This window comes from Phascolarctos cinereus, unplaced genomic scaffold, assembly GCF_003287225.1.
Source record: "Phascolarctos cinereus isolate Bilbo 61053 unplaced genomic scaffold, phaCin_HiC Scaffold_1;HRSCAF=81, whole genome shotgun sequence".
Lineage (NCBI taxonomy): Eukaryota > Metazoa > Chordata > Mammalia > Diprotodontia > Phascolarctidae > Phascolarctos > Phascolarctos cinereus.
Genome location: NW_027555514.1, coordinates 181,379,310 through 181,403,011, shown reverse-complemented (window position 1 = coordinate 181,403,011; position 23,702 = coordinate 181,379,310). Strand labels below are relative to the sequence as shown.

The 23,702-nt window shown below is 36.7% G+C and overlaps 1 protein-coding gene across 2 annotated transcripts in view; it reads left to right on the top strand.

Annotated features, from left to right (window-relative positions):
* DERA (deoxyribose-phosphate aldolase) overlaps positions 1-23,702 on the top strand; it is a 125,563-nt gene that overhangs the window by 8,876 nt on the left and 92,985 nt on the right. The window contains exons 2-3 of one of the 2 annotated variants that reach the window (XM_078155341.1): positions 22,140-22,318; positions 22,555-22,631. In XM_078155341.1, the coding sequence (XP_078011467.1) occupies position 22,318; positions 22,555-22,631 (78 nt within the window). In that variant the 5' untranslated portion in view covers positions 22,140-22,317. Of the gene's footprint in view, positions 1-22,139; positions 22,319-22,533; positions 22,632-23,702 lie in introns of both variants that reach the window. The other variant, XM_020994369.2, reaches the window with a different exon arrangement.

The window sequence follows — 23,702 nt, the reverse complement described above, 5'->3', positions numbered from 1 at the left end:
CTTACCTTTGCAGTAATAGTCTGTTTTGTAGAAAATTATGTGGATGCAAGACTAGGATTAATGTTTAATTTTAACATTAGGATGTAGTAGAGATTTTTTGAAATCTTGAAAAACCTAGGAAATAACCTTGGTTCTGTTGCTGCAGGAGTCAAAGTCTATTTACTTCCCTAAAAGGTTCCATTTATGTGATTTTTCAGTCATTTGTGCTTTTGAAAGTATAGAAAAGTAATAGAAATAAATAGCAAATCTTTTTTCATTCAAGGTTCCGATAAGTTTTTCAATAAAGACACCTAGTGGACAAATTTTTTCCTAAGGTTTTGAGACCATTGTATTCTTTCAGAGAATGGAATAGAGAGTTGCTTTTCCTATTTTTTTTGGGGGGGTGGAAGGGGAATCATATTAATTACACTTATCAAAATATGTTGAATTATTGAATTAAAGGTAAAGTTCTTTTTAGACTTCAAATGAGACATTTGTAAAAAGCACTTTGCAAACCTTCCAGCACTATGTAAATTATAGTTATTATTATTATTATAGACTTAAACAGTATAAATATACAAACTGTTATTATTGTTGTTACTTACACTACTTCTAGTACTGTTATTGTTGTTCTATACATTTAAAATTGGAATATTGATTGGTGATTTAGAGAAGCCTGTGTTTTCTTTCTGTTTTTAAGGTAATAATAGTGTTATCACAAGCCACATATTTGCATTTGATAGACTTTCTGTAAAGTTCACTGTAGAGAAATAAGATTTTCATTTTTTTGATATAAGGACATGCAGAAATGTTAAAAATACATCTTCTGGTAACTATGTACTTTTTCTTAGTACAGATTTCTAAAAATTCAATAGGATTATGTACTTCTCAACCTGAATTTACAAAATCCAGAAATGAACTTGAAAGGGACCCTGTTTTATGACAGATGTACCACTGCCTTCTGGGCATATGTCATCAAATATTTTGTTAAGATTTAAAATTGTGCTCTTTGGCAGCATGAATTGGGGAGGAAGCAATATTAAGGTTTATACTACTTGGTCTCAGAAAGTGGAAAGTATGTGAAGACAGGAGAGATGATAAGGGCTCCTTCTGAAAGGTAGGTGTTACATAGCAGAGCCAGAGAGAGGAATTTGGTTCCTTTTTCAATGAGATGGAAACTCATACTTTGGCTATTTGGATTTTATAAATTAAGTTTTAGGGGTGGAAAAAGAGAAGAAATATAGTTTATTTTCGATATTTGTATTTTGGAGAAGCAATGTGGTATAGTGGATAGAGAATTAGTTGCAGAGCTAGGAAGATCTATGTTTAAGTTTCTCTTCTGAAATGTACTGGCTGCATATATGTGACTGGGCCAGTCATTTAGCTTCATGGTGTTCTAAGCAACTCTTTTAAGACTATAAGTTGCAGAAAAGAGACTAACTCATAATGGTAGAGATGGTATTCTCATCAGGGCATTCCCTATACCAGTGAAATAACAGGTCTAGTCCCTATCCTTCATTTGTATTTTCTTTTCTTTTTTTTTTCCTTTTTAGGCAATTGGGGTTAAGTGACTTGCCCAGAGTCACACAGCTAGTAAGTGTCAAGTGTTTGGTCTGAGGCCATATTTGAACTCAAGTCCTCCTGACTTCGGGCTGGTGTCTTTTGTTTGTTTTGTTTTGTTTTGTTTTGTTTTGTTTTTAGTGAGGCGATTGGGGTTAAGTGACTTGCCCAGAGTCACACAGCTAGGAAGTATTATGTGTCTGAGGTCAGATTTGAACTCAGGTCCTCTTGACTCCAGGGCTAGTCCTTTATCCACTGTGCCACCCAGCTGCCCCCTTCATTTGTATTTTCGAGAGTAATTAAAAATATATGTCTTTCTGTTTGTTGGGACAAAGTAGATTTCTTTAATACTTTGTATAATTTTCAGTGTAGAGAATGAAAACAAGGAAAATTTTTTAATCTTGCCTCCATTTGAGCAGAGGCAGTCATAGGAAACTTTTTTCATGCAAATATCTATTTATTCACTTATTTAGAAATTGAAAAAAATTAAACTTTAATTTCTACTTAGATTTATCAGTTCTCTCTCTGGAGGTATATGGTATTTTTCATCATAGGTCCTTTGGAATTGTCTTGATCACTGTATTCCTCAGAGTAGCTAAGTCTTTCACAGTTAGTCATCATTATAATATTGCTGTTGCTGTGTGCAGTGATCTGCTGGTTCTGTACACTTTACTTTGCATCAGTTCCTATAGGTCTTCCCAGGTTTTTCTGAAACTGTCCTGCTTGTCATTTCTTTTTTTTTAAAAATTAATTAATTTATTTTTAGTTTTCAACATTCACTTCCACAAGATTTTGAGTTCCAAATTTTCTCCCCATCTCGTCCCTCCCCTCACCCCAAGATGGCATGTGTTCTGAATGCCCCTTCTCCTAATATGCCCTCCCTTCTATCTTCCCCCCTCTCTTATTCCCTTCCCCTTCAATTTTCTTGTAGGGCAGGATAGATTTCTGTACCCCATTTCCTGTGTATCTATCTTATTTCCCAGTTGCATGTGAGAACATTTTTTTTAACATGTTTTTAAAACTTTGGGTTCCAAATTTTCTCCCTTCCTCCCTCCCCACCCACTTTCATTGAGAAGAAAAACAACTCAATAGAGGTTATACGTGTATAGTCACGCAAAACACTTCCATAGTAGTCATGTTGTGAAAAACTAAGTATATTTCCCTTAATCCTATCTTGCCCCCCATTTATTCTGTCCCTCCTCAGAAGTGTTTGCTTCCAATTACCCCCTCCCCCAATCTGTCCTCCCCTCTGTCATCTCCCTGCTCTCTTGTCCCCTTCCCCCCGCTATTTTCCTGTAGGGTAAGATAGATTTCCATACCCAATTGAATGTGTATGTTATTCCTTCCTCCTGCTTGTCATTTCTTATAGCACAATAGTACTCTATCTCAATCATATATTCCAACTTGTTCTGCCATTCCCCAATTCATGGAGATCCCCTCAATTTTCAATTCTTTGCCACCAGTAAAAGAGCTGCCATAAATATTTTTGTACAAATAGGTTCTTTCCCTTTTTCCTTTGATCTCTTTGGGATATAGACCTAATAGTGCTATTGATGGGTCAAAGAGTGTGCACAATTTTATAGCCCTTTGGGCATGGCTCCAAATTGTTCTCTAGAGTGGTTGAATCAGTTCACAAATCCACCAGCAGTGCATTTGTGTCCCTATTTTTCCTTATCCCCTCCAGCATTTGCCATTTTCCTTTTCTGTCTTGCTTGTTGATCTGATAGGTGTGAGGTGGTACCTCAGTGTTGTTTTAATTTGCATTTCTCTAATCAATAGTGATTTGGAGCATTTCTTTGTATAATTATAGATAGTTTGATTTCTCCTGAAAACTGCTTATTCCTATCCCTTGACCATTTATCAGTTGGGTAATGGATCATATTTTTATAAATTTGACTCAGTTTCTTATATATTTGAGAAATGAGGCCTTTATCAGAGAAATTTTACTTCATTGTCTATAGTACCCTTTTTCAAAATGTGGTTTCCCTGATTATCTCTTTTAATTAGGTCTGTTTTTGCCTTTGCCTGAGATCATGCTTGCTACTCCTTTTTTTTTTTCAGTTGAAGCATAATAGATTCTGCTTTAGCCTCTTATTTTAACTCTCTCTGTCTCTGTCTCTCTGTTTCAAGTGTGTTTTTTTCGTAAATAACATATTGCTGGAATCTGGTTTTTAGTGCATTCTGCTATCCATTTCTGTTTTATGGGTGAGTTTATCCATTCGCAGTTATGATTACTGTGTATTTCCCCGTCTTCTCTTTTCTTCTGTTTATCCTTTTCTCTCTCTTCTTACCCTGTCCCTTCTCAAAATTCTCTTTTGCTTCTGATCATTGCCTCCCTGAACCTGCCCTCCATTTTATCACTTCCCCACTTTCTCCTGTATGCTTCCCCTCCTACTTCTTTGCTGGGTAAGATACATTTCTTTCTTTTTTTTTCATTTGGTAGTATTTTACTTTTTCCAATTACGTATAAGGATAGTTTTCAACATACACTTTTATAAGATTTTGAGTTCCAATTTTTTTCTCCTTCTTTCCCCACTTCCCTCCCCAAGATGACATGCAATCTGATATAGGCTATATATGTAGAATCATATTAAACATATTTCCGCGTTAGTCTTGTTGTGAAAGAAGAATCAGAACAAAGGGAAAAACCATGAGAAAGAAAAAAAAAAGAGAAAATAGTATGCTTCGATCTGCATTCAGACTCCATATTTATTTCTCTGGATGTGGATAGTGTTTTCCATCATAAGTCTTGGAATTTTTTTAGATCATTGTATTGCTGAGAAGAGCTAAGTCTATTAAAGTTGATAGTAGCACAAAGTTGCTATTACTGTGTATGATGTTCTCCTGGTTCTGCTGATTTCACTCAGCATCAATTCATGTAAGTCTCTCTAGGTTTTCAGAAATCTGCCTGCTCACCATTTCTTATAGCACAGTGGTATCCCATTATATTGATATGCCGCAACTTGTTCAGCCATTCCTCAATTGATGTGTATCCTCTCAATTTTTAGTTCTTTGCTACCACCAAAATAGCTGCTATAAATATTTTTGTACATATGGGTCTTTTCCCCTTTTTTATGATGTGTAAGATACATTTCTTTACCCAACTGAGTGTGTGTGTGTGTGTGTGTGTATATATATATATATATATATTCTTCCTTCTTTGTACCAATTCCAATATAAGTGAGGCTCAAGCATTGCCTGCCACACTGCCCCCCTCCTTTTTCCCTCCACTATAAAACCTCTTCCTTGTGTGCCTCTTTTATGTAAGATATTTCCCCCATTCTTCTTCTCCCTTCTCCCTTTTCCCAGTTCATCTTTCTTTCTCAGCCCTTCATTTTTTTGAGATCATCCCAAAATAACTGACTCCCATTCCTACCCTCTATCTATGATGATAAAGTTCTTATGAGTTACATTTATCATCTTCCCATATAGGAATATAAAGAGTTTAACTTTATTGATTTCCCTTAAAATTTCTTTTTCCTATTTACCTTTTAATGCTTCTCTTGAGTTTTGTGTTTAAATGTTATATTTTCTATTCAGCTCTTATCTTTTCATCAGGAATACTTGAATGTTTTCTATTTCATTAAATATCCTTTATTTTACCCTGAAGGATTATACTTAGTTTTGCTGGGCATGTTATTTTTGGTTGTAATCATGGGAAACTTTCAAGAATGAAATACTGAAGAAAAAGAAAAACATTTCTGATGGGGAACAGGGGGAGTTATCTACAGAACCTGGCATGGGTGCACAGAGAACTCATCTTCCACCTTAGCTTTTAAAAAAACATATACAGAGGGTGGATGTGAGGGCAAGTGATGAAGTATAAATATGAAAGCATGGCATGATGTTGTCTGATTACCATTACTGAGAATACTGAAGCTTAAAATGAGCTGAGGCTTGTAAGAAAAGCCGAGGACAAAAAAGATTGACTTTAAAAGATACTGTGCAGCTTTTTCAGTAGTAGAGGAAAAAGAGAAAGATTAAAAAAAAATAGGATGGGATGAGAGAGAGAAGTTTGGAGCTGTTCTACTCTAATTTTATTTTATTTTTTCTCTGTCAAGGAGAATGATCTTTGGATTGGAACAGACAACAAAAATTGACAGCACTTTTGATACAAAAGACAATTAGAGAGATGCTAAGATCATCCTTGGATATTTTAATAAAACAAGAAGTGTGAATCCTGAGCCACTATCAGGGATCCCTAAAAGACTATGGAAAATGAGAGAGATGTCAGAGTACTGGAGACAAATGTTGGACTCCTGGCAAAATTCTACAAAGTGTTAAAGGGATAGTTATTGAGCATCTAGAAAAGAAAGGGATGATCACAGAGAATTGTCATGGCTTCATCAAGGACCCATCATGCCAGACTAACACTTTTCCTTTTTTGTTAGGATGGCTAGACTGATAGATCAAAGGAATATTGGTGATAGATTGAATCTATCTAGATTTTAGTGAAACAAAGTCACACTAATCTTGTGGAAAAGATAGAAATATGTAGGTTGGATGATGGATCAGGTCAGGTGGATTCTGAACTGGTTGAAGAGAAAGTAGTCGTTAATGGTTTGATGTTAATTGCAAAGGAGGTACTTTAGTAGAGTGCCCCAGGGATTTGAGCTTAGCTTGTGCTCTAGCCGTGCTCTCTCGCTCGCTTGCTCTCTCTCTCTCTCTCTCTCTCTCTCTGTCTCTCTCTCTCTCTGTCTCTCCTCTCTCTCTCTCTCTCTCTCTCTCTCTCTCTCTCTCTCTCTCTCTCTCTCTCTGTCTCTCTCTCTCCCCCTCTCTCTCTCCCTCTCTCTCTCTGTTTATTTATAATGGCTTGGATAATGGAATAGAAGACTCATTATTTATTTGTTTATTTTTGCAATTTTGCAGATAGTGAAAAACTAGGTGAAAGAGCTTACACATTAGATGACACAATTAGGATCTAAACCAGTTCTTTATGGGCTAGGCTGTTGGGCCAAATTTAACAAGATGAAATTTAGGGATAGGGACTGGACCTATGATTTCACTGATACAGCAACTCCCAGATGAGGAAATTCCCTCTGTCAATGCAAGTCAGCACTTTTTCTTCAACCAACAGTCTTAGAGAAGTACCTAGAACACTGTAAAGTTAGGTGACTTGTCTAGGGTCACACAGTTAGTATGTGTCAGAGATGAGACTTGAACCCTGGTTTTCCTTGCTCTGCCTGTGCTGTGGTGCCTCTCAAGATGCAATTGGAAAGATATATGTAAAGTCTTTTACTTGGGTTAGACTCAATTTCAAGTCCAAGATAGGGAAGATGTGGATCTGGCCTCAGACACTTACTAGCTGTGTGACCCTGGGCAAGTCACTTAACCGTGTTTGCCTCGATTACTCATCTGTAAAATGAGCTGGAGAAGGAAATGGCAAACCGCTCTAGTATCTTTGCCAAGAAAACTCCACGTGGGGCCATAAAGAGTCAGACACGATTGAAATGACTGAACAAGGGTGATTGCGGTAGTTAAAACAGTCAATGTGCTCCTTGGGTGCCATTGTACCCCTGACTAGGGAGGGTTATATTCTTTTTGTGCTCTGCCCATGTCAGACTATCTCAGGAGTATTATGTTTACTTAAGGGTGCCATAATTTGAGATGGATTTTGCTAAACTAGAGACATCTAGAGGAAGTTATAATACATATGTGTACGCATGTAAATGTTTACGTGTGTTTATGTACATGCACATAATGGACCTATGTACACACGTATACACACGTGCACACATACACGTGTGTATACATGAGCAATGTGTGTGCATGCACACGTGCATGTTTTTACATGAATTCTCTTCGGATCCTGATTAGCCACTGACAGGCAGCACGAGAGGCAATGCATGGGAAAAATTGCAGTTTATTCACTCAGAGTGAAACACACTCCACCAATAAATGATGGACATCTGTCTGTTATAATTCAATAGGTGACATTTATGTAATTCTACCCTTCACATTATGTTAGGCTGAGCAAGACAGAGGAGATGGTAGTAGAGGTACAACAAAAGAGGATGCTTATCATTAGTTACAAAGGAAGGGATGTGTTCTACTTAGCCTAGCCGTTCCCACTAGATCAAAATGAACATTACATCAATAATAAAAACCTCTTGTAGAAATCAGAGGTAGAAAGGAAACTGATCCTGTAGGACAGGCTGAGGTAATAAGTAGCAAAAATGGTGAATACAGAACAAAATGGAGTTATGTCAACTCCTGACATACTAGTCTTAATTCTTAAAAATATACACATATATGTGGACTTAAAATATAGATATATAGAGTATATAGAATTATATAGTCTATATAATTCTCTGTCTCTGACTCTTTTTTTATATATTATGTATATATATATATATGTAACATTTAGGTGACCCTGGGTTCTTGACTGAGTCTTCTAGGTCTATGCTAGCAGCTTTAAATATGGGTCCAATGAAAGCCTGTATATCTGCAAACTAGCTGTGCAAGGTATTGAGAGATTCTTTTTCAGGAGGTTGGTAATCCAATGATAAATTGAGATAATAAAATAATGTCTCATAAACTGAGATAATATTTGTAAAGTGCTTTGTAAACATTAAAGTGCCATGTAAATGCTAGCTATTAATCATAATATATAAATTATTACTAAAATAGTACAGGCTTCATAATTGGTATCAGTGGAAGTAGTACCCCCCTTCTCCCCAGCTGAATCTTCCCCCCTAACACTATTTAATTACTTAAAATAAAGGAATGAGAATAGCCTTGATATGTTAATGAAAAGCAGAGACCTTTGAAACCCTGATATCTTTTTATGAAGTATGAAAACATTTCTCCTAAATGGAATTAGAGAGGCCACTGGTATGCCTAACCCAATCATTCTTTTATGAAGTTTTCCTTGATTGAATTTTAAGAGGCAATCCATTGACTGGATGAAGATTAGGAATACCTAATGTCTCTGAGCTCACTAGCCCTAAGGCCATCCAGTGGGGAACAGCTTTGTGGGTTGTGATTCCTATGCCTATAGGGGAGTGGTAAAGGAGGGAAGGGAAAATTATTTTTTCCTTGATTTCTTCAAGATCATATCCATTAAGGACCATAGATGTTCACACCAGAGACATCTATGTCTGGACAGACACAGACGTTGAAATGCAAACACTTGAGACTTTGAAGTATTTTTAAGGAGGGACCTCTGGCTGCCGCTTAGAGAGCTGATGGTGGATTTAAGGGAGATTTAGATGGGAGCTTGTAGATGGGAGCTGACCTGAGGGAGCCCTGCTGATTGACTTATCTATTAGAGTCACGAAGATGTATAATATGTTGTATACAATATATAAACTGTATGTAATATTATATATCATATAATAATATATTATATGTTATATATAACAATATGTTATAATCCTTAATAAAAGGATTTGTTCTGTGAAGTTTGGATTCAGTCAGAGGGCCACATTTGAGGACCTAGAGGGCCACATGTGGCCTCAAAGCCACAGGTTCCTTGCCTCTGTAGGGAATCATAGATGGGGGAGTAACATGGTAATTTCTGAGAGAAAGAAGGACTTTGTGGCCCTGAAATACTGGAGGAATGATTAACTTTGGCCATGTATGTTTCTTACATGTGAGCTTCACTACCATTGTGTTCTGCTTGTGTCCACTCTGCCCATGAGCACTGTGGGAGAGTGCAACTTAGATTTATTCAGGGGGAAATGTTTTGTAGCTATTGTTCTTACTCTGCCATCTTAGTAAATTCCTTTGCTTTGTTAATTCTGTCTGTTGGTTGGTTGTTACAGAGAAGCTCACTGGTAAGGGATGAACTATTATTCAGAGTGCAGACTCCCAGGGTGCCCTAGAACCTTGGAGTAGCAGCTGCCCTATGGAGACAAGTTGGGGGAATATCCCAGAGGGGGTGCTACAAATATAAAGTGCCATGAGATCAGATGAGGGAACACTCATTATTAAGTAGGATCAGGATCAAGAATCAGAGGCTTCTTAATTCTTTATTCACATTCCTTTTTCATTAGACCCTGAAGACAAATAGACTGAGGACAAGGCTCAGATACATACTTCAGAAAGTTGTCTTAGTATTAGTATTTCCAGAAAGTTAATATTGGGTTAGTGAAATTGCCTGGCAAGAAGTTTCTTTTCATGTAGTATGCCACAGATGGAGATGTTTCTCCAGAAAAAAAAATTCATACCCATTGAGCAATAATTGTAGAGATACCTTAGACTACCTTCTGAGTTGGCACGTTATGCTCTTATTAAAACACAGTTTAGTTTTTGATGACTTGTTGCAAATCATCTAAAAGTAAAGGGGGAAAAAAAGTCCTTCCCAGTTGAGTCATAAAATGTGCCACTAAAATAATTTAAAAGGCACCCCCACACAGACACTTTAAAAAACTAACCTCTAAATCCTCTATTCTGAAACCTTCCCTAAGGAGCAACTGCACAAGAGAAACAGGTGTTGGAAGTATGTTTTGAATCTGCACTCAGCAGGTGGTAATTTTCAGTCTAATTCAGTGTTTGACAGATACTCCAGGACTGCTTGGCAATCACTGTGCTTCCTAATGTGGCGTAGGGGTTTGGTGTGTTTGTTTGTTTTGGGAGGACATATAACCTGAATTCCTGACTGCCTATAGTTAGAAATATTTTAGCATATTAGATGCCTGCTGCTTATGGAGTACACACGTTTTCCCAGACACTTCTCTCAACAAAATAAATTACCAGTGAGCCAGAGATTGTGGCAATCAGGGAACAATAGTAGAAAATATGGAAACAGGTGTGTGAGACAACATGGGTCCATCTCACACTGCTCCCAAACAGAAGGCTCCCCAGTGCATTGGGATGGCTACTGCTCATGGGTATCAGGAAGATGCTGGTGGGGTCTTTCTTCTACAGCCTCATTTCCTGGTCTGTCTAACATGATATGGGCAGGCAGCCATTAAAAATGAAAAGTTATTTTATTTGAGGTGGAATGGGTTCTGGACTAAAAGCCCAGATAACTGGGTTCTAGTCCTGGGTCTGCCACTAAGTAACTGTGACTCTGGGCAAATCATTTAACTGTTCATTCTCTGTTTATGTAGCTGCAAATGAGAGGCTTGGCCCCAGAAGATATGTAATGTCTCTTCTAGCTCTAAAATTCCACTTTTGTGGGGATTGTGTGTGTAAAAATGATACACAGAATAAGTAATTACAACCAGATTCTTTCATTTTTGCTTAATGAAGTCTAATGTTAATCTAGCTTTCAACAGATTTTAACAGAAACTCTTGGTTCATTGCAATTTGGGACACACACCTTCCATCCAGATAGAACATAGGATATTACCTGAGGAAGGAGCTTGGTGGAGTTCCTAAGTGGATGAAATCCCAAGGCAACATGAGACTGAAAGGGGACGTAACTGAAATTTGCAAAATGCTGACTATAATTCAAAGTATGATTACTATTGGACCAAGGAAATATTGTTTATTCAAGCTTGCAAAGGCACTAATATGCCTCCAAAACATTCTCAGTATTTGGTTGTGAGTTGCAAAAGTGAGGCATGAACTTTGTAACTAGGAAAGAAAAATTGGTCTGGAATAAAGAGGACTGCAAAGGAAGGGGGCTCTGGAGCTTTAAATTATGTAGCAATTAATATCAGTATGAGGGTTAGACTGAGTTGATAGCTAGAAATAAAGAGCCAGCTTTATCTGTGGTTAGCAGGTTCAGTTCAGACTGCTTATTGTTGTTGAGTCTTTTGTAGTTGTATCTGACCCTTTGTGCCTCCATTTGGGGTTTTGTTGGCAAAGATACTGGAGTGGTTTGCCATTTTCTTCCCCAGCTCATTTTACAGATGAGGAAACTGAGGCAAACAAGGTTTAAGTGACTTGCCCATGGATACATAATTAAGTGTCTGAGGCCAGATTCGAATTAAGGTCTTCCTGACTCCAGCCCTGGTACTCTATCTACTGTACCACCTAACGGCCATCAGACTACTTATTTGGACATAAACCTGGATCCAGGGGATTAAAATGTTCTGAATGACGTTGCTTCAGTTTGGTACCTTAAGAAGCCTAGAGGAGCATTCTAGGAGATCAGCAGATAACAGCTTAGTTGTGGCTTTTTCAGGGTTCAAGTCAGATTCCCCAAGACAACATCCCTTTAGCTTGAGTGTAGGGAAGCTGCTACATTAGGAATGGTAGAATTACTAATGTGCAGAATTAGCCTTGTTACTGTATCAAAGGCTACAGAGAGATCAAGGGAGATTACAATATAAAGAAGTCCATTGGATCTTGTGACTTAGAGAAATCTATTTCAATCAATCAATCAACATTTATTAAGTGCCTACTATATGCTAGACTGTGTTAAGCTTGCAGGAAGGGATAGAAGCCAGATTGCAGAGAATAAATATGTGGTGAAGAAGTGGAAGCTATGAGTTTAGACTATTCTTTCTAGAAATTTGGCAAATGAGTAGAGAGAGGTGGGACAGTAGCTTAATGAGGAGAAAGGCTCAAGGAAGGATTTATTTTTTATTTTTGTAGCCAAGAGGATTGAATGAAAAAGCATTTATTAAGAGTCTATTGGGGCAGCTAGGTGGCGCAATGGATAGAGCACTGGCCCTGGAGTCAGGAGGACTTGAGTTCAAATCTAGCTTCAGACAGGTAGCACTAGCTGTGTGACTCTGGGCAAGTCAGTTAACCCCAACTGCCTCACTAAGGTAAAAGAAAGAGAGAGAGAGAGAGAGAGAGAGAGAGAGAGAGAGAGAGAAGAGAGGAGAAGAGAGAAGAGAGAGAGAGAGAGAGAGCCTATCACATACAAAATACATACTGTTTACAAAGCACTGAGAATACAAGTTGCAAAGCAACTTTGCTCTTAAAGAGCTCATATTCTTTAGGTGATAGCAACATATATAGATGGTTTCAGCTGCAGGGAAGATAGGAAGACCTAGTGGTCCTTAGGATGAAGTGGCAAGGATTACCTTGCAGGCTGTGGAATAAAATCACTCACTTTAGGCAAAATTTGCTCAGAGTTTTTATTAAAAAGTTTTCCATTTCTTAGCAAGTAACTCTTGGCTTTTAATAGGTCACAGTGCCTTGCATAGATCAATAGACAGGAGGAAAAATGAAACAAAACAAAATCCAAACAGCTTTATGTCTGGGAGAGTTTAAGACAGACCTGCACAACTTGGCAGTTGGTAGGGGTCAAAATTAAAATAGGCTAACCTTCTTAGGGCCACAGATTGGTTTCTAGTGGCTCACTTTCTAAGTAAAGGTAACTAAGGACAGACTGACAATGGTTGGTTGCCACGGGTCACGTGACAAACGAGTGAGTGTGCAGTGGCAGGCTCATCTGAAATCCTTTGGCAGGCCATAAGCTGTTCACGGGCTGGGCTATATGTTGTGCAGGCCTGGTTTAAGATATCTGTTAAATGCAGATTTTTTCCCTCATAATATCTACATTTAAATATCCTGCCATAAAATGGAGACTAAGGAAGGACATAAAGTAAAAGGTTACTGAAGGATCATTTTGATTAGGCTGGTTTTAATACCTGGACAACATCTTTTAAGGCATAGGAATTTGTGGGAAAAGGGGGAAAGGGAGAGAAAACAAAGGTGTGTGTGTGTGTGTGTGTGTGTGTATGTGTTTATATGTTATAAGCAAAAAATAAAAGGACAATTTAAAAATGGAAGTAGTTAAGCTAACTTCTACAGTCTTCTTTAGTGTTACTTTACTGGTAAAATCATGATCTTTCCTGACGTTGAACTATTTGGTAGAGCCCACACCTTGAGTAGCCCTGGCTTCTGTGGATGTGGATGTGCAGAAGCACTTAGTCAACATTTTGTAAGCACCTACCTTGCTCTAAGCCCTGGGGATACAAGAAGGCAAAAGACAAGTCCCTGCCCTCAGGGAGCTCACAGTTTAATTGGAGAGACTATGAGCAAACAATTCCTCTTCTCCCTTTCCTTGTATCTGCTTGGTCTGTATTTTGTGTATTGTTACTTATGTACATGTTGTCTTTTTCATTAGATGGTAACTACCTTGAGGGCAGGAAATGTTCACTTTCTGTAGCTCCCAGAAACCTGCACAGTGCTGGCACATACTAAAAACTTTGTTGGTTGATTGATTGAAATCATTGGCCACATCTAAAAATGTATGTTTCATTCCTTCAAATGAGATATTATTTGTAAGGCACTTAGCAAGGGCCTGACATATAGAAGGCTTAATACACATTTATTGACTGATAAAAAATGTTAACTCTTGATTTTATTTCTTGATTATTTGTTTCAGATTCATTATGTGTAGGTTTGCATTGATGGCTACCCTAGTATGTAAGTGCCTATAGGAAGAGTAGCTAATTTGGTTCTGTAATATTAGCTAGCATTTGGTATGTGAGTCAGAAAAGCAGGGAGCCAATCTGGATTTAGGCAAGTCCTTCAGTTTTATGATGTCTTATCAAGAAGAGTTAAATAGGTTTTCCCTGAGGCACTTGGCTCCTGGAATAATTGATCAAATCTTCCAAAGGGACTGAAAGGTTAAACCTGTACCCAACAGGGGGCTAAAGTTATCTGGCTTCTTAATGAATTTCACTCAGGTATAATGATTCTTCCTGAACACTTGGCACATGTGGAGGCTTAGAGAAACACTTTCATCAGATAGTTTTCTCCCTGTACATCTTGTTGAAAGACTATGTAATAGTTCAGGAAATCAAGATGTCGTTCAGGGATTCTTTTTGGGTATCTCCTCATGAAAGTCTGTCAGTAACATTGGCATCTTGGTAATGAAGTTCTTGTAGTCTAGGAAATTTCTTTCTTTTAAAAGTGTGCTTAAGGCATTGATTTTGCTGAAAATTTTGAAACAGAAAATTTTTTTAAAGGATGGATGTTCAAGAGACTGGCCATTTCAAGCATGCAGGCTGTGACCTTTTTCATATCATTATGGGAATGGTAACACAGTGAAAAGATTTTGGATTACAAGTCAGAGGACCTGAGTTTGTGTCTTGGTTATGCCACTTATTATCTATGTGACCTTGGACAAATCAGCTAACCTCTCTGGGCCTCAGTTTCCTCATCCGTAAATTGAGAGGGTTAGACTGGGTAATTTTTAAGATTCCCCTCTAACTCTAAAACAATGATTTACTGGCTCTATGTATTAAAATACAGAAGTCAATTACATTGGATGTCCCTTCCTGAATTCCCTGTGGGCATTTTTTTTAATACGTTTTTCTCTATACCTATCAAAAAGATAATGCCCGTGAGATATAGTGTGATTTTCTGTTTCAGTGTGAGCCCTGGTAATCTTTGAGAAAGAGGTGGCCTGAATTTCTCAAGAGAAAAAAACAAACATATTTTCAAAATCAATTCTTAAAAAAAGATTGTAGGATCGTAGATTTAAAGCTGGAAGGGACCTTAAAGTTTATCTCATTTTAAAACTGAGAAAACTGAGGCCCAGAATAGTTAAACAACTTGCCCATTGTGGCGTAGGTAGACTACAAAATTCTTTCTACTATATGCCATGTTGAAAAAGGTAGGGTGATAGAACTGAAGAAATTGTTAAAAATAATTAATAATAATAGTAATATATATATATGAATAATAAAATGATATGCATGTTCTCATCTGAGCCTCATAACAATCCTATTAGTTGGTACTACTGACATTATTATCTCTGTTTTATAGATAAGTAAACTGAGGCTTGAAATGAAGGAGTTGAGAGAAAAAGGATAAGCTTAGCCTAGATCATCTTCCTAAGGCACAAATCTGACCAAGTCACTTGTCTGCTTAAGAACCTTCAGTGGCTTCCTATTACCTTTAAGACAGGAATTCTTTTTTGTGTCATGGATTTCTGGCTGTCTGATGAAGCCTAAGAATCCTTTTTCAGAATGTTTTTAAATGTATAAGATACATAGTATCACAAGGGAAGCCTGCATTATATGTATTGACATACAATTATTGAAGTGTTAAAAAAAAGCTCAAGACCCTATGTTAACCCCTCCCTGCCAAAGTACAAAATTCCTTAGCTTGGCATTTCAGGTCCTTTGCAGTCTGGCTCAAACAGGTTATTTTACATTGCTCCTCTTCATGCGCTCACATTTCTGCTAAATGAGCTGCTTGTTCTTCCTTGAACTTCATTTCTCGTTGACTCCATGAACATTATGTTCCCTTGTCTGTACTTTGGCACCTAGTAGATGCTTAATAAATATTTATTGACTGTGACTATGAACCTGTCATTCTCTCTCCCACCATTGTGACTTTGCATTGGTTGCCCCTATATTGGAATGAACACCACTTCTCATCTCTGCCTCTTATAATTCCCAGATTCTTTCAAGGAGGGCTAGGGCAGGGCGGGGGTAGGAGGTAGGGCACGGATACACATACCACAGAAATCCTTTTTTCCCATCCTAGCCTACCACCTGTCCAGAACCACTGGGATCTCTCCTCCTCACCTCCAACCCATTGTAAGCACTCCATCTATGCCCATCTATAGTGGGAGAGAGCTCATTGCCCACTTTATGCTGACCTTGGGGCCTATTCTCTCCTTCATACTAGTTAGGAGTTTGGCTACTTCACCCCACCCTGGCTGTGAGACAGATTTGGCTACTCATAACACTTTTAGCAAGAAGTTAACTACAGTCCTTCTAGCAAGATGGAGGACCACTGGGCATTACCATCTGATCTCCCCCCACCCCCACTCTGCCCCATGCCCTAAGGACTTCCAGGGTTTTCCATCTGCCCTTCCGTTGTGCCCTATTAACCTTTGGGCCTTCTCATCTTCTGTGCCACTGCATCTGACTGCCCAATGGACATTACCAGAAGTCACCCTAGAGCTTAATCTATTTTCTTCACTGATTGGAATTTGAATTCTTGAGAGCAAGAACTATATCATTTATCTGTTTGTATCTCCAACAATTAGTACTTGGCAAATAGTAAATGCTTAATGAATGCTTTTTCATTCATTCAGGGCGTAATTCACAATGCCACCTCCTATGGGAAAGTCTCTCCTGATCCTATTAATTGTTAATATTCTTTCCATATTAATCATGTATATGCTTATCTATTTACATGTTGACCCCCTGAGTGTAATGTAAGTTCCTTATGTTTATTTCTTTTCTCACTGAGTTTAATACCTGGCTGATAGTCTCACTCTCCACCCCAACTCTTTTTCTAATCCTAGAAAATTTCATTACGCGTTTTTACTTTTATATACATATGTTGTGTCCCTCATTAGATGTAAACTCCTTGAAGATAAGAACTGATTAATTTCTGTCTTTGTATCCCCAGTGCAAGGTGCCTGGAACGTAGGAGGCGCTTAATAAATGCTAGTTGGTTAAGTCACTCAGTTGTACAGTTAATTGGATTCATAACTGGTTGACTAAACACAAGGATTTTTAAATGGGTGAATGTCATCTTGGAGGGAAGTCTCCAGTGAAGTGCCCGAGGGATTTTTCCTTGATCTTATGGTGTTCAGTATTTTTATCATTGATTTGCATTGAGGCATATAAAGTATTTTTTTTCCTGCAACTTTGCAAATAACATAAAGCTGAAACAAATAGCTAATGGTTTGGATAAGAGAGTTGGGATCCATCTGTATGGACAATTGGCCATCTAGAATTTGATGAAATTTTTGAGGGCTAAATGTAAAATTCTACACTTTCAATTTTATAAGTTACAAGATGGGAGAGGTAGACAAAAGTTGATCTGAGAACACTAAGTAAATTATCTCTTCTACTTGCTGTAAAATTTCAACTCCTTTAACTTCTATTAATAGATTCACATTTTCCAGCCCATTGGTCACACTCCTGTGGACTAGCTTGCTACAGCTTTATAATTACCTTACTGTGTTTCAATATATCACATGGTCATTAAAAAGTAAATTATCTAAGTCCCATGAATTAGGTCAGTTTATCATGAATGGAGTTAGATCTTCAAAACAAGGATGAGGGCTAGAGAACAGAGATAAGAGGACAGATATAAAATTATATGTTTTTAGAAATTCTGGAGTACATTATTTTCCCCCAGTTCATTTCAGTTGTATTATTTTATTGTAAAATTGCCCCCTCCACCTATGAGCATTTCCATATACATAGCAGAATAAAAAGAGAGAATTGTATGTGAAACTATAGATCTTTAGTTTATGCCATTCGCTCTTTTAAAAATTATATAATAAACTCTACACATTACTTTCGAGACTGTCCTGCTTACCTGTGCTTCTTTCTGAACTTCTTTCTGTCCTATGCATTTTGAAATGTTTCAGTGGTCTTCTTTTTAGGAGGGTATCACTGTTATGGGTAGTTATGTGGCACTGTGGATAGAGTGCTGGGTTTGGAGTCAGGAAGACTCCTCTTCCTCAGTTCAGATCTGACCTCAGACGCTTATTGGCTCTGTGACCCTGGGCAAATCACTTAATCCCTATTTGCTTCCATTTATTTCATCATCTGGAGAAGGAGCTGGAGAAATGGCACTCCAGTATCTGTCAAGAAAGCCCCCAATGGGTTCATGAAGAGTTGGACATAACTGAAAAATAATAGTTGTTTTTACTAACACCTATACTGTTTCTCACCCCCTGCCTCCCAATTAAAATCTGAGCACAAAAATATCTATAAAAGCATAGCTTGTAACAAATAAGCTTAGTCAAACAAAACACATCCACATAGTGGCCTTGTCTAAAAATTTTGTGTCTCTTTATGCTTGTTGAGTCCATTGCCTATCTGTGAGGAAGAGGGTAACATACTTCACCCAAAATCAGTATGTGTGTGTGTGTGTGTGTGTGTGTGTGTGTGTGATCCTCCTTTTATCTGGTTGCTATGAAAGTGAGATATATCTGATACTTGCTTCTCCTGCTCATTATTCCATGTTTGTATGCTCTTCTTCTCATGCTCTGCAGTTATAGTTAAGTATCAAGTTCTACCACTCTTTTCCTCCTTTCTGTACACTGGTATATTCCTTTTAATTTGCCTCCTTTTCCCCCTTTTAAAGCCCTCTGTGGGAAAAAATACATTCCCTCTGGCTTTTGTTTTTCTTACTTAAGTAACTCAATACCATCAGAGGACATCAAGGTTCTGAAGGAATACTTATTTCGTCTCCTCCTATTAGAACATCATACAGTTCCTTCCATTTGCTCAAATTGATTTTTCTAAGTCTTGACTTGTGTTTGCATTTCAAAGTGACGACTGAACTGTTCTTTTCATTAGAAATGCTTGGAAGTCTTCTATTTCATCAAAGATCCATTTTCCTCTCTTGTAGGATTATATTCATATTGGTAGAGTAAATTACTTTTGGTTGGAAGCCTATCTTTTTTGCCTTTTGGAATATTGTATTTCAAGAACTTCTCTCATTTATAGTGGAAGTTTCCAGGTCTTGTGTGATCCTGATTATGATATTTTGGTACTTGAACTGCTTGTCTCTAAATGTGTGCTGTATTTTTCCTTTGATGGAGGAGTTCTGGATTTTGGATATGATATTCCTGAAACTTTACCTTTTGAGGTTTCCTTCAGAAGGTGATAGATGGATTTTTTTCTCTCTTTGTTTTATTTCTTTGTTCTAATATCTCTGGGAGATTTTTGTGTATAATTTCAGTAACTATAGTTTCCAGGCTGTTTTTTTCTTCTTTTTTTGATCATGTTTTTATAGAGTTTAATGATCCTTTTTAATTTTTTATTTATTTAATTTTTAATTTATGGAATGAAACAAGCATTTCTATAACATAGTATAATTTAAAAAAAGATGATTGCACATGAAATTGCTAATCTATTCCATAGAACTTGCTATTGCTTTTAAATATATAATAATGTTATCATGTACATTTTTCCCCCTCCCTCCTGGCCTAGAGATGGCTACTATTAGACACAAATATGTATGTATATATACATATATATATATGTAAAATCATTCTGTACATATTCTATTTATCAGTTCTTTCTCTACATGCAGATGGTGTCACCCTTCATATGTCCCTTGCTTTTAATTTGGGTATTTATAATAGTCAAAATGACTTTTTCACCCAAAGTTATTCTTAAAACAATATTGCTGTTACTCATACAACATTCTCTTGGTTGTGCTCATTTCACTTTTCATTATGTCATGCAAGTCTATCCATATTTTTCTAAGATTATTTAGTTCATTATTTCTTATAGCACAGTAGTATTCTATCGCAATCATATACCACGACTTGTTCAGCCATTCCCCAATTGGTGTGCATCCCTCCAACTTCCAGTTCTTTACCATGACAAAAAGAGTTGCTATAAAAATTTTAGAACACATAGATTCTTTTTCTGTTTCTGTAATCATCTTTGGAAATAGATCTAGTAGTGATATTGCTGGGTTAAAGGGTATAGGCAGTTTAATAACTCTTTGGGCATAATTCCAGATTGCTCTCAACATGTTTGGGTCAGTTCACAATTCCACTAACAATGAATTAATGTCCTAATTTTCCACATCCCCTCAACGTTTGTCGCTTCCCCCTTTAATCATTTTAGCCAATCTGATAGGTGTAAAATGATATCTCAGGGTCTTGCTTTTCTCTAATCAATAATGATTTAGAGAATTTTTATATGACTATAAATTGTCTTGATTTCTGTTTATATCCTTTGACCATTTATTAATTGGGGAATGACATCAATTTTATGAAATTATTTCTATATTTGACATATGAGACCTTTATCTGAGAAAATGTATATAAAAATTTTTCCCCAATTTTTGTGTTTTATTTGTACAATCCCTTTTTAAATTTAATGTAATCAACATTATCCATTTTATGCCTCACTCTGTTCTCTGTCTCTTGTTTATTCATAAATTATTTACCTAGCCACAAATCTGATAAATAATGTTTCATGTTCTTCAAATTTTCTTGTAGTATTTCTCTTCATATCTAGCTCATGTATCCATTTTGACCTTATCTTGGGAAATGATGTAAGATATTGGTCTATTACCAATTCCTGCCTTAACTGCTTTCTAGTTTTCCCAACAATTTTTTCCAAATAATGAATTTTTATTCCCAAATCTCCAGTCTTTACACTTGTCAATTAGAAGGTTACTGTATTTATTTGCTGCTGTAAATTGTATATCTACTCTGTTCTATTGATCTACCTCTCCAATTCTTAGCCAGTTTCAGATAGTTTTGATAATTACCGCCTTGTAATATAGTTTAAAATCTGGTACTTCTAAACCTCTTTCCTTTACATTTTTTTTTCATTATTTCCCTTGATGCTCTTGACTTTTTGTTCTTCCAAATGAATTTTGTTTTCATTTTTTCTAATTAAGTAAAATTTTTTTTTGGTAATTTAATTGGAATGACATTGAATATATAAATTAGTTTAGGTAAAATTGGCATTCATTGATTTTTAAATTATTTCCTCTTGATCTCTTTTCTAGGTTACTTGATTTTGATCTCAGATGTCCTAGTTTTCCTTTATTTTTTTCTAGGTTTTGATTTTGTTCTAATATTTTTGTTGTCTCATAGAGTCATTGATTTCTGTTTGGTCTTTTCTAAATTTTAAGGAATCTGTTATTTGGGTAAGGCTTACTACTTTGTCTTCTAAGCTATTGATTTTCTTTCCAGCTCTTTCCGCCAGAGGTTTTATTCTTTATCTCTTGCTTCATTTCTTTTAGATAAACTTTTATAGAGAGTCTGCTTTTTCCTTTGAGTCTTTAGTTGTTGTGGAGTTAATCTCTTGTAGGTTTTTTTTTGGGGGGGAGGGAACATGTTTAGATCTATTATAATTTTTCATAGATTCTATATTTTTAACCTGTTTATCTCTCTAGCCTTAGTTTATGAATTGGGGGTTTGTGTCCAGGTTAAGCTCTACACCTTCCCCTTCCTACTATACTTTTTTTTTTGGGTGGTCTTGAGGCCACATGTAGTCCACTTAGGTCCTCGAGTGCCCTTTGACTGAATCCAACTTTCATAGAACAAATCCCCTACTCGTGAAGAGCAGTGTATTTCAGTACTTGCTGAATCAGACTGAATCCAGACATCATTGTTCTGGAGAAAAACGGGGAGATCAGGCTGATTCCATGATCATCTGGAATTGGAATTCATACCTGATTATGTGCAGTGAGACTTCAGAGCAGAGAGTTGGAAGGGGGTGAGGGTACAATGTCCTAAGAGGTGTTCTAGGTTCCTGGGCCTGTTCTAGAGTGAACATAATTAGACCTTGAGTATCTGTAGGATTCTCTTGTATAGAGGAAGGTCCTAGAGACTTTAGAGGAACCTGAACCAATGTTTTCTCTTGTAGTAGTGAAGATGACCAGTTGACTGGGGAGGAGAGGATAGTTATCATTGCCTGACTTTGGCCTTCTCTCTGATGCTGACTTACAGAATAATGAGTGACTTACAGAATAAGGAGATGTCTTCTCTAAAGCCCTTGTGTGAAGAACTGATGTTAAAAATGTCTCTTAGCTTCCTTGATAAGTGATTTTAAAATCTCAAATCATGTAATCAGTGAAAAATCTCTGTAAGCTACTATTGCAGGGTTCAGCTAAAGGCAGGTATATAAATAAGAATTTTTTTTACAAGCACTTAAACCCTTAGATCAAGCTTGAGATTTCTATATCATTGGTATTTTTAAAGACAATAGAAATCAGCTAAAACTACTTTAATAAAAATTGATTTTCTTTGTGGCTGATTTAGAAACATTTGTACTTTATTGGTTTAGATGGCACACCATCCACTACGGAACAGATATTTTCTCATACCCTTAAGGAATCGTTTATAATATTTTGAAAAGCCTGGAATCTGCTTTTAGATACATATCATTGGCTTTGGCTGGACAGTTTTGTGGAAGCAGTCTGACCTACCAAACAAACACTACACACCTGGAGTATTTTTGTGGGAGTATCCTTTGAACAATGAATAAATCAGTTCAGATTGTTGTCTAGTTTTAACCTATTCATGAAGTGGTATGGTGGATATGTTTAAAAACTTTGGGTTTTTAAGAAGTCCTATATATAGATAATACAGTATATATACATATTTCATGTGTATACTGCATGTGTATATTTACATATTTGCATGCACATATATGTCTATATATTTTTAACTCTTCTCAGACCTTAGCTGGATTTCTAAAGTGCAAGTGAACCAGCCAGCAGTTTTAAGGCGTGCAGAGCAAATCCAAACTCGAAGAACTGTGAAAAAGGATTGGCAAGTAAGTGTTGTTCAACATTCTATATTTTTCTGTCTTAAAATACTTAGACTCTTCCTTTAAGGTCATAATATTGAATTTTACTCAATATTTATTCTGAAGCTTATATATGTGTGTGTGTGTGTGTGTGTCTGTGTGTGTCCATGATTCATTAGTGAAGAGGAGGGTCCTGGATACATTAAAAAGAACCTGAACTAGTCTTCTTTCTTGTATCCTTGAGGATTACCTATCCTTGGTCTATAAAATTTGGTTTAGAGAGGAGATGATTGCATTAGAGAAAGATAGTGTGTTTATGCAAAGTAAACACTTTATTACTCTTTAGCGACAAAGCTGCAAATGACTTTGTGACATCTTTATCATAAATTATATTTTTTCCAAACATACATCCATTTGGCTGCTTTATGTTTTAATTATATAGCAGTAAATTCTGGATCTGTCTGTTACTGTTGTGGCTCTTAGGTATAAGAATTGACTTCCTTGGACTGTCTTCATTTGCTCTTAAGCATCTTAGGCACATGTGCTTATTTTACCTGCTTTTTCCCCAAGTAATTCTTGTAATCCAAAGAGCTCAATTTCATGAATAATGAATAAATAACTGCTTTTAACCACTCCTATTGGGTGCTAGAACAAGAGAATGTAGGCTTAATTGCATGAGATGTACACAACATTTGACCCTTTTAGGAAGTTTGTGTTTGAGTCTTCTGGGGTACCATTTCATATTTCAAACTGAACTATGTTCAGTTTAAAGTTCTTGAGGTGAAATTATTCCCTATAAAATATGTTATTTTTAAAGTAAAAATAGAATAAAATGGAAAACCTATGGAACATCTGTGTTCAACCATTTTTTTATAGTGTTTGTCATTTTAGGGGTCATAGGATTTTATATCTGGAAGGGACCTTAGAGGTCATCTAACACACCCTCCTCATTTTATGGATGAGGAAATGAGACTCAGAAAGATTAAAAGCCTAACCCAAAATCATGGAGGTAGTAGTGACTAGTGGGTTTTGAAAATAGGTACTGACTCCAAATCCGTTGTTTTTTCCTTTATATCCCACAGACCTGTAAACAAAGCA